The sequence below is a fragment of the Herpailurus yagouaroundi genome, unplaced genomic scaffold (assembly GCF_014898765.1).
Source record: "Herpailurus yagouaroundi ecotype Mexico unplaced genomic scaffold, PumYag 163, whole genome shotgun sequence".
In the NCBI taxonomy this organism is placed as follows: domain Eukaryota; kingdom Metazoa; phylum Chordata; class Mammalia; order Carnivora; family Felidae; genus Herpailurus; species Herpailurus yagouaroundi.
The window spans coordinates 23,291,290-23,307,401 of NW_024412404.1; the positions used below are offsets into that span (position 1 = coordinate 23,291,290).

General features: G+C 46.7%; 1 protein-coding gene across 1 annotated transcript; it reads left to right on the forward strand.

Annotated features, from left to right (window-relative positions):
* Positions 1 to 6,794: 6,794 nt before the first annotated feature.
* Positions 6,795 to 15,860, forward strand: GPR15LG (G protein-coupled receptor 15 ligand). The gene is made up of 3 exons (XM_040485593.1): positions 6,795 to 7,727; positions 9,580 to 9,669; positions 14,918 to 15,860. Exons 1-3 carry the CDS (start codon positions 7,658 to 7,660, stop codon positions 15,001 to 15,003), a joined length of 246 nt encoding a protein of 81 aa, XP_040341527.1. The 5' UTR covers positions 6,795 to 7,657; the 3' UTR covers positions 15,004 to 15,860.
* The last annotated feature ends 252 nt before the right edge of the window (positions 15,861 to 16,112 follow it).

A 16,112-nucleotide genomic window follows, 5' to 3' on the forward strand; every position in this document is an offset into this window, starting at 1 on the left:
CACTCTCTTTCAAAATAAATTTTAAATAAAAACTTAAAAAAAAAAAAAGAAAAATCATGTGTGTCAGGTACCATGGTGCCTGAACCCAGGGGAAACATGGTCCATTAGTGAACAAAGCTTTGTGTTTCTAAAGTGTGCCAGGAGGAAGTCTTCCAAGAGAAAACAATTGTTTCAGCACATAGTAAAGGGAGGGTGTTTGACACAGCCTGAGTATGTTGGAGGAAGAGTAGGAAAGCAGGGAAGGATGGCAAGAAATGGCAGTTCCCTGGAAGCCTGATTTCCTGCTCACAACAGGTGTGTGTGTTCTGTGTCAGGACCTCGAACCCTTGAATGTTTTCTACGTACTTGAAAATATTAGAACGTGGGAAGAAAGGCAGGCATGTTTCCTTTAAAATTGTTCATCTGGACAGAGGGTGTGTGTCCATGTTAAAGTTCTTGAAACTGAGTGATACCCAAGATTTGTATCATTACAGTATGGCAGGAGGGTGCAGATAACGCTGTTAATTGCCAACGATTCAATTGTATTATTTGCTTATTGTATGCTAAGTCCTTTGCATAAATCATAAGATTACTTTGGGCTAGATACTTGATATTCCCATTTTCCAAGGAGTAAGCTGAAGCCCACCAAAGTTCGATATTTCCACAAAGTCATATGGCTGGCAAGAAGGGGTAGAGTCGAACATCTTAGTCAATCAAGCTGGGAAGTTCGATGGATGCCACAGGGCTGAAATCCTGTTTGAGAATCAAAAGCACTGTACAAATTAAATAGGTTGAGATTTTGCTAAAAATGCTTAGTGTTAGAATGTTAGTGTTTATAAAAAAAAAAAAAAAGGGGGCACCTGGGTGGCTCAGTCGGTTAAGCGTCCGACTTCGGCTCAGGTCATGATCTCACAGTTTGTGGGCTCTGTGCTGACAGCTCAGAGCCTGGAGCCTGTTTCAGATTCTGTGCCTCCCTCTCTCTCTGACTCTCCCCCGTTCATGCTCTATCTCTGTCTCAAAAATAAACATTTTAAAAAAATGAAAAAAAAGTTATTGTTTATCAAAAGGGATTGGTTCCAGTATCTGAAGAATAAATGGTAATCATGTTTTACTTCCCCAGATCCTATTTGTTATATCTAGTACTATAAACTCCTTTACTCAATTGCTTGGTCAAACGATTTTTTTAAGGTCAATGTAATCAGTAAGATGGAGTTCTCCCTAAATACACTCAATTTAGCTAGCAGTCAGAATGGAAGCCATTTTTCAGGAAAAGATGAAAGCTATCACCTTGAAGACTTGGCCTTTTGTAAAGGAGTTCAGGAAACTGGAGAAAGTTCCCCCAGTATAACACTTGAAAATTGCAAAAGGAGCATATTGTGCCAGAAGCAAAGATGAAATCAATTAGGGAAGAGGGATTATATGGGCCATTCTAGCCAGTTAGCCTGAGGGCAGGTGTGCAGTCTGTCCCCCTCTGCCTCAGCATTTCATTCTGCCTCACTCATGGCTTGTATTTGTATTGCTTCCTCACTGGTGGGGTGTTCTCCTAAGGGGCCACCGAGTCTCATAGGTGGTGGGGGTACTACAGCCTCACTGGATCTAGAAATAGAGAATTGATATTTTCTAGCAGGACCAAATTGCCATTCATGCTCACACATGAGCACACAAGTTTAGGAACAATTTTTGAAAATTTAAGACAAATGCTTTCCACTGAGTACTTTGTAAAAGTTGCCTAATCACCTGGATATGTCAGCTAGCCACCATCATACGTCTTTCCTTGTGTGTGAACCACCTGGGCTGCTCACCTGTATGCCCCAGAGTGGTTTTACATAGCATCACCGAGCTTCGTGAAACAAGATTTACGTGATGATTTCATAGGAAGGGTGTTTGTTCTAGGTCTTAATTTTTATTTACTCATTAGTCATGTTGCCTCAATACCAAGAGCTTTGTTTTTTATACTTCATTTCTGAATTAATATGGATTTTTTGCAAAACTAAACGATCTTAAAATCAGTGGCATTTTAGAATTAAAAAACATTCCAGTAGTTATCTTCCCATTTCTAATAATTCATTGTCCTATAAGAACGGGGAACTGAAGGATTATCTTTCCATAATTGTAGCGACTTTTACTGATGATTTAGAGGAAATCTTCCACAAGAGGATACAAATTAGCCCCACACCCAGTTACGTAAGTCATGCAGGTTGAATGGACTGATTTCCCAGCAATGCAAAAATGCTTCCAAAGCAGGACTAGTGGGAGTTGAGAAAGTGTTAGTGGTTTGATGTGATCTAACTTCATAAAGGAGAGTGAGGGATTTGATAGGTTCAGTTTGGTATTCTGAAGGAATTAACTCTACCAATTGTGGGGGGGGGGGGGGGGAACAAAGATGAATGAGAAACTTTCTGCCCTGGCGTCCTAGCCGGGCTTGAAAAATCTGTAAAACAGAGAAATCTGCGAGTGAAAGAAGGCCGCTGGCCCTGCTGACCTTTGAGCAGTGAATGTTGGAGACAGAAGGTCTCCGGTGGGAAATTTAGGGCCCAAACACAAGTCACTCTTCTAGGAGCTTAAGTCAACAGAGCCCTCTATTAGGTACCATGTAGGTCAAAAGTGAGAAATAGCGACAAATAACCCAAGGTAATTGTAAAGTCATCTAGAAACTACAAAAACATTATCCAGACTAATTGCTACAGGAGTTCGGAGAAAGGGGGCAGTTGGGTGCGTGCCCACAGGAATGTAGGTGTCCACACACACCAGCACAGAGCTTGGTGCCTGGAGGAGGCTCCTTGCTTGAGGGAAGGGGGATGTTTGGGCAGCCCTGACATGCAGCATCATGGGAGGTATCCTGCCCTACTTGCTGGGAGCCCAGCCTTCTCTGCTTGCAAACCAAACGTGCTTGTGATTCTGCTGGTGTGCTCACAAATTGTCACCCTTACCACACTGGGTGCCTCAGGAAAGATGGGAGTATTGTCACCTACTTCATTGAAGTAGAAGAGTCATGTACAAAGAAGATGGGGAAATCATGACAAGATTTTCACAGGTGTTAATTCTGAGTAGGAAAAAAATGGCATTTGGTAGGAAAATGGGGTGTTGTGTATCTTTGCCAATATATTATAGCTGCCCCTAAGCAATTTTTTTTCAAAAGGAAAGTACTTCTGGAAAGAAAGTACATTGGAAAACCCTAAAAGAAGCTTCTCAGATTTTAGGAACTTAGTGGAAAGACCCAGAAAGCAGAACATGTCTCCACACTGCGGCCTTTGGCACGTCTCCTTTCAGACGAGCTGGACCCAGAGCCTTCGAGGTCCCTGTAGCCCTGACACGCTGCGTCCACAACAACAGGCTTGAAGCTGACGCCAGGATGACAGCTCCGGCTGCACCTTGAACACCCGCCCTGTCCCGGTGATGCTAGATGGGGGGGTGAGAATACAGAAAGGTGACACCTCTCTTCTGGGAAGCCTGCTGCCAAACCTGCAAGGCGCAGAACAGACGCTGACAAACAGGATTCATCCCAACTCTGCGGTTCTCTCGGCTTTAAGCACTGGCAAAAGTGGACAACCTTGACATTGCCCTTCCTCCCGCCACCCAATTCTCTCACAATTGTTTTCCCGGTCCTCACCCTCTTGGTCAAACTTCACGTTTGTAATGGGCCTGCTCTCAGTCATTTAGACCTGAATTTCAGTGTCTTTTTCTTTTTTTTTTAATTTTACCCGAATCGAGGCAAGAAAAGACAACCATTGTTCCGCGTTAAAAAAGCGTCATACATCCTTGAACACAAGTGGGAGGCTGGTATTGTTTTGGAGACCGGATGCTGTTGACAAAGGGAAGGAAAGCTATGTACCTGTCTTCTGGTAATGGTCCACCTAATCTAACAATTATTTTCATGTAGCATGACACTTTAGCATTACCCTCTCATCCAAAGCATCTGTTTCTCTCCAGCTTCAGCTACTCTCTTACTGAGAAACAGAGCAGTTGAGCAATTTGTCCAGGTTCGCACAGGCTAAGACATGGCAGAGCTCTGGTTAGAGCTTGGACCCCAAGGCTCTAGAGTATAGGGGAGTTAGGAAGACAGAAATTGTGGACAGGGGTTCTGAGTCCCCGGCTCCAGGCTGAAACCACGGGGCAGGTGTGAGGTGATGGGGGCAAAGGGCCCAGAACTCCAGACACACAGACAGAGACAGGAAAGCAGCCAAGGGATTATTCCTATCAGGTAGTGGCCTCACAGTTATTCCTGTACCCACACGAGTGGCCACAGGATAAAAAAGACCTTGCCTTCTAGTCTCCCCAAGGTGCCTTTGTGGTGTGGAAAAGGTGACATTCCAGCATGACCCCCACGGAAGAGCCCGAGGCCTGCTGACAGCCACTGTGGTAAGGTAGGGTAGCCCACAGTCCTGGCTACAGGGAGATAGCCCACCCCCAGAGAAAGGACAGTGGGAGGATGCACAGCATTGGTGAGAACCCAGGGGACCAGTGAGGGCAGAGGTAGAAGGAACACTGCCTGCATTTACCAGTCTTATTCCAGTAGCAAGAGGCAGTGAGCTGGAGGCTTATGAGGAAGTTCGGGTTAATTGTAAAAAATAGAGGGAGCTATTGGTTTCTTGTACAATTTGGGGGCGGCAGGTAAGCTAAATAGCAACGTGGGTTACTTTCGACTACTTGTGAGCTCTCACGGAACCAACATTAGGAAAAAAACCTCAGCTTTGGAGTCAGGCCGAGCTGGTTCCAGATGAGAAGTTGCCATGAGTGTTTTTGTGAGAGGAAAGAAAACCTCACTTTCCCTTGTTGCAAGATGAAAATTCAGTGCCTGCCTCCCTGGGGTTGGTGGGTGGGAGGATTAAATAAGACAGCTGAGGATCACAACAGTGTCTGGCTCCTTCCTCTATTGTAAACTGATCTGCAATTTGCTAAGCAAATAAAGGAGGGAGAGTCATTTCTGATCAATTACAGGATTCATGAAACACGTTTGGAAAAAAAGTGTGGCAACCAAGAGTAAAGTGTGGGACACAGGCCAAAAATGTTCTACCTGTAAAGGGTGGGGACGCTTCAGGCATTTTCCTAATTGACCTTAGAAATCACGAATTTGACTTGAAAATTTTTTCTTCCTTGTAAATTTCCCTGAGTGTCGGATGTGTCTCCGGAGACTTCTCAGGAAGGCTTCCAAGTGTTTCAAAATCATCTTTAGATAATTTATTCAAAGCCTCAAATATAATTTTTTGTACCCAAACTGCATATGCTTAAAACTAACAGGTGTTCCTGTTAAAATGCTTCTCATTTTCACTTCTCACAACCCAACATGAGATTTCAAATATTCTAAAGAGCCAGAGGTGTTTCTTCCTTTTTTAAAGTAAGAAGTTGACAACTATCCTTGAAATGTTAAAAAAAAAAAAAAAAAAAAAGCAGCTGAAAATTTGCGTATAGTGATGGTCTCTGGGGAGTGGGGTTTTGGGGGAAACTGATACTTTATACCCGGTGTTATCTAAACTAGTGCGGGCATAGATTGCTTCGGCAATTTTTCATAAGCATTCAAAAATCAGGGTGGAATTCTGACATCTGAATCTATTCTTCCCGTTTAAACAAGTGTTCCCAGGAATAGCTGCAAATCTCTGAATCCTATGTGTGAGTGGCTAAGGAACAGAGCCCTGGAGACAGCCAGTTTTGCTGGCCCTTAGCTGTGTGGTAGGTACCCTTACAGCTCTGATCTGTGGTGAGAAAAAAGCTGTGTTGAGAACCTAACGTCTTTCTCTGACTCCGCGGCCGAGTGGCAGAGGGTCCTGAGAAATCCAAACAAACCTCCCTCTTCACTAACCTGAGAGTCTAATTTCTGCACCACTGCTAAGCAGTTAGAGTTCAGATTTGGCCCAATCCCTGTCCCCTTTGGCAGATAAGTTGCTCTTTGCTCCTCTGATGACACTTTGCCAAAAGCAAACAGGAACCATGCCAATGCAAAAACTACCTATTACAACAGGTAACAGGTGAGTGGTAGCCAAACGTAAGCTGTTGACCAACTTGGTGGTGACCCCCCAAATGACCTCACATAAAAATAAAACAGTGGCATTAGTCCTTGATGTAGACCATGGATACAATCCTAATTACAGGAAGCATCATTGGGAAACCGCTGACTTTATGGACCTGTACCATGCCCTTGGAGAACAGTGTGCTGGCTGTCAAATGCAGGCTGAGGACAAGTCCCACCCTCTTCCTGGCCCTTTCCAAAAGTGGCTGCTCCAAAGGCTCTCCTAAGGCACCTGGAGTTGTCCCTGGTAGGCTCCCCGAGGTCTCCCTGACCATACCCTCTGCTATGGCCACTGCATGCTCAGCACAGCCTTCAGGATTCAGAGCACAGCTTGGAAAGGGAATCAGGCAGGGGCTGGGCAGGTGCCTAACATGATATGACATGTGGTTCTTAAGCCCAGCAGCCCAACCAGTTTCTTTGTGTGGATGTGAATGCATAAAAGCTGACTTTAAAAAGATATCCCCAACTACAGATTTGCTCACCAAACTGTCCCAACACATGGTCTAAATTGTATCTCTAATCTCTAGCAAGAGAGGAGGGCCAGTGGAGCGCAACTGTTAGCCAGTCAAGGGCAGCAGGGAATGTCTCGATTGGCTGCCAGGAACCAGCAAGATCCTGGGGGAGCTGAACCAGACACTGGCATCTTCCCATGTGCCCTTCAAAGCTGGAAACCAGATAGCCAGTTGGCTAGAAGGGCACACTCATTAAGGCAAAGGACAGATGGCCATGATACCACAAGGGCAAACACAAATTCTGAGTATCTGCATGGCTTGCCTCCAGCAACGGAAGCTCCCTGAGGTCAGGTCCAGCGTCTTCCATGTCTCCTGGGCCAAGTGCATGGCCTAGCCCACAGAATACGTTCGGTGAATAGGTGACAAGCAGCCTTCTGCACCCACTGGCAGACTCTTCCCTATGGCCACCCTTGTAAGATGTTTGCTTCTCCACACATTTGCTCAGGCTGATATTCTACCTGAAGTGCCCTTTCACTTCATCATAAACATCCATCAGGGTCCAGCTGCAGCCCCACCCCCTTAACAGCTATATCGATATCCACCACGTTGCACATGGCCTCTCACACATGCCCTCGTTCATGCTTGTGCCCATTTCACAGATGGGAAGCAGACTCAGAAGCATTCAGTGACAAGTTCCAGGGTCACACTGCTGATAAATCCTGTGCAAAGCAAGAGCTCAAACCCACGTCATCTGATTCCAGGCTCTCTGCTCCCTACATTTCACCAATTGCTTAGAAGTCCTCCCTGAGGTTTGCAAAGAGTTTTATGGTCCTCCTTCCCCATCTTAGGAATGAACAGGAAGATCTGGGTGTGATAGAATTATTACTGACACTAAAAGTTAACGTTCAACACTGGGAAGTGGCCCTTCCCTGGCAGGGGTTTGCCACTCTGACCACTGAAGCCAGCTCTGGGAGCTCCCGTGGCCGGGCATTTATAGCTCTGTGTGTTACAGTTCACTAAATACTCTCAACTTCTCGAAAAGCTGGTTTTTTCCTCTTGGGAGCGGCTGACTCTACCCTTTATGAGAATTGCAAGCCTGCTGGTGCCCTGCCCATTGGGAAACACCTCACTCTGTCACTCTATAAATGTCTGAGGTGGCCCCAAGGGAGGACTTGTGCGGCACCGCTGTCTCCCCAGGACGTGAAGTTCCCACCACCCCACCATGAGGTTTCTAGCCCTCTCCAGATTGCTCTGCATCTTGCTCCTCTGCTTCTCCATCTTCTCCGTGGAAGGTAGGGCTGTCCCCCCAAAGTGCTGGTTCCCAAGCAGGGAATGCAGGGCCTGGGAAGGTTGGAATCAAAAAATGTTGGAGGGCAGGTCCCCAGCAGGCAGTCCTGGGCCTGGGAAGACAGGCTCTCACTCCTGAATCTGTAGCACCTCTGTATACAGTGGCGGCACCAAGGGGTGGCCTGGGAACTTTAGACCCCACGATCTCCATCCGTAGCTCCAGTTCCCCCACACCCACACACCAGCTATGTGAAGGTGATGTTTACCATGCAAACATGCAACCTCCTGGCAAGATTCTTGCACCTAAATCCTACCTAGCTAGAAATTCTAGAGCCACTCTCTTGTACTCGTATCATGCCTGTAGTACGGTGAATTTTGTGGAGACTGTGTGAGTCTGAGCATCCCAGCAAACAGCTGCAACAGATGAGATGAGTACGGTGTGGTGGTGGTTGGGGGGGGGGGGGGGGGAAGGCATGTTTGTATGTGTTTAGAAGTGGGAGAGATGTTCCCTGTACCTCGGTGGATATGAATATTTAGCACTCCTGCCTTTGTTTCATTCAGGTTAGCTATTTTGAGCTTTTTCTCTTGCCTAACTCTCTAGACACTGCCTACTTTTATTATTTTTTTAAGGCAATTATGGTTAAGAGACTCTTAAAAACTGAGAACAAACTGAGGGTTGATGGGGGGTGGGGGGAGGGGAAAGTGGGTGATGGGCATTGAGGAGGGCACCTGTTGGGATGAGCACGGGGTGTTGTATGGAAACCAATTTGACAATAAATTATATGTTAAAAAAAATAAAAAAAAAAAAAAGTACCATCCCTATAAAAAAAAAAGCAATTATGGTTATTTTAACATTTATTGGATTTGGGAGCATAGACAAATAAATAGATAGGGTTGAAAAACACCCATATCTTCATGACTCAGGAATATAGCCATGTTTAACATTTTATTTCTTTTCAATATTGCAGACAAGCATTTTTGGTAATTGATATATCTATATATGTTAAACATTGTATCTTTTTAAAATCACTATATTATTATATAATCACCAAAAATACTTACTATTAAAATTATTCTGGAAGCATTTACACCAAAATGTCAACAGTCGTCATCTCTGAGCGGTAGGATGATAGGAAGTATTTGTTTTCTGAACTTTCTGCAGTGAACATTGCTGCATATGTAATACAGAAAACAGTGATTAGAATTCCTCATAAACACAGTCCAAAGCAACGCGGTTTATCAGACCTTTATTTGGGGGCATGCTAGACGTTGCCACTGTTACCTTAATGACAATTCAATGAATATGAATACCTTTCCCCATAAAGTTTCTAAAACATTTAGGAGTATTTCTGGCATATTCTCCAAATAGTATTATTTAAGTAATATTTTTAGGTATAACTTGCCATCAAGTGTGCTATGATGAATTTCATGCTTCGACATGTAGATGGTTCATAATTTTGCACTATTTTAAGTATGTGGTAAGAGCATATGTGTATGTAAAACATTCCTTGTATTTAAGATTATTTTCTTAGGCTAGATTGCCAAAGGGAGAATATCAGGTCAAAGGGCATAGATACTTTGAGTGAGGATGCTGTGTTTTGGACAGGGACATGAGGAAGAGAGTATCTGCCCACAATGACTTTGTTATTTCTGAAAAATAAATCACCTCCAGGCCCCCCCCCCCCTTTCCCCAGGCCCTCCCACAGCCTGGCTCTTCCTGAGTTTCCTTCAATAAATATCCCTGACCTTTGTACCTTGGGAGCGGAGGCTGACTCAAGTCATTTGTACACAGATCCAACCTCATGGTGTCCCCAACACACTAAGGAAGGGCCTCTGCCCCTCTGTGTCTACCCTCAGGGAGAAGGCATTCTAGGCATCTTGCCAAGCCCCGGAAAGGCAAGCTTTGCTGTTCCCGAGTTCCTAGTCCTGTCCCGACGGCCCAGAAAGGTAAGCACCCTGTCCAGATGGTAAGAGGCTCTGGGGAGGCCATGGGACAGGCCATATATGTGGATCAGCCCTCACCTGTGCCTGGCACAGAGGGGCCACAGCAGATGTGATCTTGGCCTCATGGAGCTTCCGCTCTAGTGTGGAAAAATGAAAAATTAATCATTTTGAACTGAATACGTTCTGTCAAGAGAAGAACAACATGCAATTAGAAAACGGTACTGGGAACACCCCCGGCCTGGGTGGGAGGCATCAGAGGAGGCCGCATTTGAGACCTGAAGAACAGCAGGGAGACAGAGGGGAGGGTTCAGGCAGGGGAAGCAGCAGGCATGGAGGCCTGAGATGGGCAGGAGGGAGCCATGGAAGACAGAGAGGCTGGTGAATTGCAAGGTGTTCATGGAAGCTACTACCCAAGGTAGGGCTGGCCTCGTGAGCTGCCACATGAGGAAAGGTGACCAGTGGGTGGATGGGACTCCCAGGCTCAGAACGTCCCAGAGATGAGGGCAGGCAGCATGCGTCCCAGGAACCAGGCTGGAGGTGCAGAGCCAGGGTGAGGCCTGGAGGAGCAAGACTGCCCTCTCCCACGAGGCCCCCAGGGGCCCCGGCTGGTGAGGGAGACAGCCCCGAAGGAGGCTGCAGGTACCCAGCTCCCAGCACCGGCCCAGGCTGAGGGCCAGCTGGTGCATGGGAGTGGCCTGGGTGTGAAGTTAGCACTAGAAGACTTCTGCTGGCCTTGGGTAGGAGGGCCCCACAGCCTGGTGCATGCAGCCCCCCAGGGAAAGCTGCAGAGCCTAGAGCCAGCCAGGCCTGACACTAATCCAAGGCTTCTGCCCCCAATTCTCCGCGGCTAAGGTCTGAGAAGGCCCCAGTCCTGCTGGCACCTCTGGGACCATGGCCCAGGGAGCCCATGACCAGAGCCAGGTCCTCCCACCCATCCCCCAATCCCACCAACTACCAAGAGTCCTGTGCACAAAGCAGGAGCTTGGGTATGAAGGACAGGGAGAGAGAGAGAGACAGCACTCCTTAGCCTCTGGCCACCTCTCCAGAGAGGCTGACAGCCCCTCCCTCCAGACTGGCATCACATCCAGCTGCGGTAAAAATAACCCGTTCTCACACCCTGCACCCAAGTGTAAAGCACCCGCCCAGGAAAGGTGAGAGGAAGTGCACTGACAGGCTGACTGCAGCTCTGCTCTCCTCTGAGGCCCCAGCCTGGTGAAGGAGGAGGAGTGTTTCCATGAAAGAAATAAGGCAAAGCCGAGGGAAGGGAGAGGTAAGAGTCTCTCCCTACTGAGTGAGTCCATCCCCAAACCCTTCCCCAGGATGGATGCACTCACAGGAAGTAAAACAACATTAGGGATGTGCGTGCACATACACACACATGCACACACGCACACACAGATCCTAGGAAACACAGCCAGTTAACTCCTTGTGCCCAGTACAGGGCAGCTGTTTTGTTACTCACTCAACACTTTAGAATAATTGAGGTGCACGGATTCCATGTTGACTCTGGATTTCTTTCAGTGTACGTACATATTTTTAATTCCATTGCAGAAAATTGCAAACAACTTAGAACAAAAAGAGAAAAACAAACCTTTTTATCGGGTCCTTATTGTACAATCTCATTTAAATCTTTGGAACCACATCAGGGAAGCATTGTCACCATTTTACAGTTTGGGAAACCGAGGCTCAGAAAGAATCTGAGGCAGAGCCAGGAGCCGGATGTGTCTACCTCTTTCCACTACAACAAACTGGCTCCTCCATAGAGAGCAGGTCCCGCAGCATGCTTGTGAAGACACTCGCATTCCCAAGACCTCAGACTTCCCCAAAGCAAAGCGCCATCTGGGTTGGAATCCCAGCTCCACCACCTGCTAGCTGTGTGCCCTTGAGCGGGTCGCCCAGCTCTGCTAAGCCTCAATCTCCTCACCTGTGAAGGGGTACGATCCCAGACTCTACCTTGCCAGGCTACGGTAAGAAGACAGTGAAGTCATGACTATAGCCAGGCATTACCCCCATAAACATGCCTGCTGGGGAAGTCAGAGCCCTGCCAGGGCGCCTGAAGCGGGAGGCCAGAAATTTCAACACTGAAAACCAAGGCCCGTGCCTTCTTGCCCGGGCTTGGTGGTTCCACCCACCATTTTCTGGGCCTGATCCTGGGGCCGGGTCATCAACAACAGAGCTGCTGAGCATGCCAAACTCTGGGAATGTGGCCTCTGTCCTCTGGCCCCCCCGGTGTATGAGAGTGTCTGCCTACCTGTCCAAAGAGAAAATAACCAAGGGTGCCTGGAGGATGTCCCTGGGCTGACAATACCAGTTAGACATACACATGCCAGCATGGGACTCTTCAATGTAAAGTGTCTTTCCTGAGCCTTGGTTCACACATAAGTGCAGTGCCAGGCCTGTGGGGATGACAGGACGTGGCAGGCACAGGATCTTGGGTCGGTTCGACAAAACCATCTCCAAAAGTCAGTGGGCTGAATTTACCACGTTTACCGATTTGCTAAACAAAGCTTTCTCCAAAGTATTTGAAACGTTTGTGTCAATCTGTGTAGCAGCGTGTCATAGCAACATTGTTTTCGTGGAGTGTTCAGTTTGTTAACTCTTAGTGCTGGACAGGCATCAAGCTTAGGCGGGGGGCAGAATGACAGACCCCACCTAGGACCTCTGTCAGGCCATCCTCCTTCCAGGTGTCCTGAGGTTGTTGGTGAGGAAGCTCCTGGGCAAGACTGGGGAGGTCTTGTTTGAAGACCCCTGGAGCCTGAGAGTGTGCCTGCCCCTCCCACAGACTGCCTGGGACCTGAGAGCTCTGTTCCACCCTCCCTGTTTTGAAGACAAGCAAAATTACTTGACCCACAGTGGGAGATGGGGGAGAAGGGGCCCAGAGAGATTCCTCCCCCACCAGGGGGTTATCCTTGTCTTCAGAAAGGGGACCAGACTACCCATTGAGGACCACCAGCGTGATTACTTGAGGGTTTTGGCAACTTTGCATGACACCTGGGTTGACACAAGAGCCAGTACAATGGACCCTGGAAGGGAAGAGGTGAAGAGGGTGCCCCACCCATCCTATCCAGTGGACCAATCAGAGGGTCTCATATCTGTAGCCTTTCTCCTCCGGGGGTTATATCCATTAGCCGTAGCTGCGTAACTAAACACTCCCAACTTCAGTGGCCCAAACTACATGTATTCTCATTTTCCATGAATCTGCAGGTCAGCTGAACAGGCTCATTTATTCTTCCAAGGGTTGGATACACCATTCTGCTGACCTTGGCTGGGCTCTCTCACATGTTTGGGGGCCAGTGGTCTGTAAGTCTTGGAGGGTCTCAGTTAGGCAACTGGACCTTCTTCCACATGGTCTCTCATCCTCCAACAGGCCAGCCCAAACTTCTCCACAGAAGCTGCAGGGTTCCACCTATGTGAGTGAAAGCACCTAAGCACCTCAGAACTGGCCCACCTTTACCTCCGCTGCATTCAGCTGGCCAAAGGAAGTCACCGGGGCAGCTCAGATTGAAGGAAAGGAGAAGCAGACCCCATATTTTGGTGGGAGGAGCTACAAAGTCACATTGCAAAAACAGGGTGGAGAATTGTGACTATGTGTGCAATAAGTCAACCACAGTATTTATTGTAGGAGCCAGAGAAGAGAGTCCTGGGGATCTGAGGAGGGTGGACAGAAGTTGCAAGCAGTGTTCAGGAAACCATGGTCCCCCATCAGAAATTCTAGTGGAAAATTCTCATGACATTATATTAATAGAAAAAAGTACTTTACACTGTACCATGATAGTACCATGACTATCACTGTTGGAAGATGAAAGCACTTTCAAATAGGAAGACAAAATACAAAGACAACTATACCAATGTTAGCACTTATTTATGATTGAGACATGAGGCTATGGATAAATTATAATTAAATTTATTTTTATAGCTGGTGGTTATATAGCAATTATTGTCTAACACTTACATCTGCTAACTCATTTAATCCTCACAATCTTAAGAGTTAGATAACATTACTACCCCCATTTTTACAGGTGAGGAGCCAAAGCACAGAGAGGTTAAGTAACTTGTTGAAAGGCACACAGTTAGTAAGTAAGTGGTAGAGCTGGGGCTTTGAATCCGAATACTCTGGCTCCAGATTCTATGTTCTTTTTTTATTTTATTTTATTTTTTTAATGCTTATTTATTTCTGAGAGAGAAAGACAGAGTACGAGTGGGAGAGGGGCAGAGAGAGAGAGAGAGAGAGGGATACACAGAATCGGAAGCAGGATCCAGGGGATCCAGTGCTGACAGCACAGAGCAGGACTTGAACCCACGAACCATGAGATCGTGACCTGAGCCAGTTGGACACTTATCCAACTGAGCCAGCCAGGCGCCCCCAGATTCTATGTTCTTAACTATCATACCACATTGCATATAGTAATAATCTGGAAACAGAAGGGGGGAAAAAAAAGGAATAGTCTCATCACAACAATTTAGTAATCTTCACATTCATTTGTGTTTCTTTTATTTTTTTTTCAAGCAACCATGTTCATCCAGTTTTATTTTTATTGTACCTCATTTTCTTACTTTTAAAATTAATGTTACATTGTGAGTATTTTTTTTTCCTCTTGCTACAGTCTTCATAATCACAGAATTTTCTCACGTTAAACATTTCCATCATGATGAGATACCATAACATAACATACCTAACTTACCATTTCTCTACCATAGAATATTCAGATTGTTTCCAGAAATTGTTTTTCTGGTATTCAAAACAAAACTATGAAGAACAGTTTAAAGCCTGCCGGTTCTTTTTTCTTGTGGATTATTCCTCCCATAAGTGGGACTGGTTTGTCAAGATGCAAACATAGCTTTGAGACACATATTGCCTGCAACTCGCAGTCCAGAAGGAAATAGCCCGAGGAGTCTGAGGGCCTGCAAGTGACGTGGGCAGACCCTCCTACTGTGGCCATCAGAAACCAGACCCTTCAACTTTAGTGGACTCTTGTTGACAAAGCCAGTTTGGCACATAAGCCTCCTTCTCTCCATCTGATGCCAGTAAATCAGATTCCTCCCTGACAGGACTGAAATAACCTGAGCTGGTCATGTTTGCCATGAAAGCCCTTCCTTCTGGGTCTCCAGGAAGGAGATAAGATCTAATTCTTGCCTTGATTTTTAAAAACACTTTGAGCCTGGAAATGAACGTTAATTGTGTTCTCCCCTTTCTCCTCCCCCACTCTGCCTGGCTCTTGTCTTGTCTTACCTGCCCATTGCTCCTTCCCAGGGCGCCATGTGAGGATCTGCAGACAGTGCAAAGTCAAGCCGGGGTCCCGCACTTGGGTAGTACCTGGGGCTCTCCCGCAAGTGTAATGCTGCCCAAACAAGTCTACACACAGGTTGAGACCCTCATGCCCAGTGCCTGAGGCACCCAGAAGTCTCAGGTTCTCTCAGGATGCTCCTCTTGAAGCTGGGGCTGAGGGCAGAGATGCCAAGAGCCTTGGCCCATGGAAGCTTCTGCCCATGAACCATAAGCCTCTTCTCTTAAAGACACAACATTTCTTCCCTGCTATGTTGGAATGTGCTCACGCTGCCTTTTAGAAAAGCCTGAACCAGAATTTTCTGAAAACCACAACCTGGATACAAAGGTCAAAACGCTGGAATGCATGTCTTGCTGTGTGGCCTTGGACAAGTAACTTAGCCTCTCTGGGTGCATGTTGGCTTCAGAGATGTAAAGTTCAGAGACTGAAAAACCCTCTAAGGAAGACCATCAGTCACTGGCACCAATGGGTTTCACTATGCTTTTCAACCTTCCCGGCAGTGAGCTGGGATGTTGTGGGGCTTCACCTTGGTCAGCAAGGGCCCTGAGAAAGTTCCGGAATTCTAGATGCTAGTCCCACTCATGCCCCCCACTTTCCGAGTTATTCAGGCTCAGCCCACCTGGTCTCAGTCCCCTCCTGGCCTCTACAGTGTTGACAGTCAAGATTCCACTGTGACTTTTGACAGCTACAAACTCAGACAATTCTGATCCTGCTAGGGAGCAGGTAACAGGTCCCCAAGAGCAGTGACCAAGACTGCATCCTGAGGTACACACAGCCCTTAACTGTCCCACATCCGATGGCCTCTAAAGGAACCCCTTTCTAACTTCCTGATGTGAATCTGCTGGAAAGAACATTGAAACAAAACAAACAAAAAACGCCAAATAATAAATAAATAAATAAATAAATAAATAAATAAATAAATACACAAAATGCACATGCAACATCCATGTTTAAGAAAGTCAGTGATTGGGAGGCACCTGGGTGGCTCAGTCGGTTAAGCGTCCGACTTGGGCTCAGGTCAGGGTCTCAATGTTTGTGAGCTGGAGCCCCGCATTGAGCTCTCTGCTATCAGCACCGGGGCCTGCTTCGGATCTTCTGTCTCCCTCTCTTCTGCCCCTCTCCCTCTCTCTCTTTCTCTCTCTCAAAAATAAATAAACATTT

Excerpts from the sequence above, each read along its gene's own strand:
- GPR15LG (XM_040485593.1), top strand. The coding sequence starts at position 7,658 with ATGAGGTTTCTAGCCCTCTCCAGATTGCTCTGCATCTTGCTCCTCTGC. Across the intron at positions 7,728-9,579 it reads CTCCATCTTCTCCGTGGAAG|GGAGAAGGCATTCTAGGCAT; the intron begins GTAGGGCTGTCC and ends GTCTACCCTCAG. Across the intron at positions 9,670-14,917 it reads TGTCCCGACGGCCCAGAAAG|GGCGCCATGTGAGGATCTGC; the intron begins GTAAGCACCCTG and ends GCTCCTTCCCAG.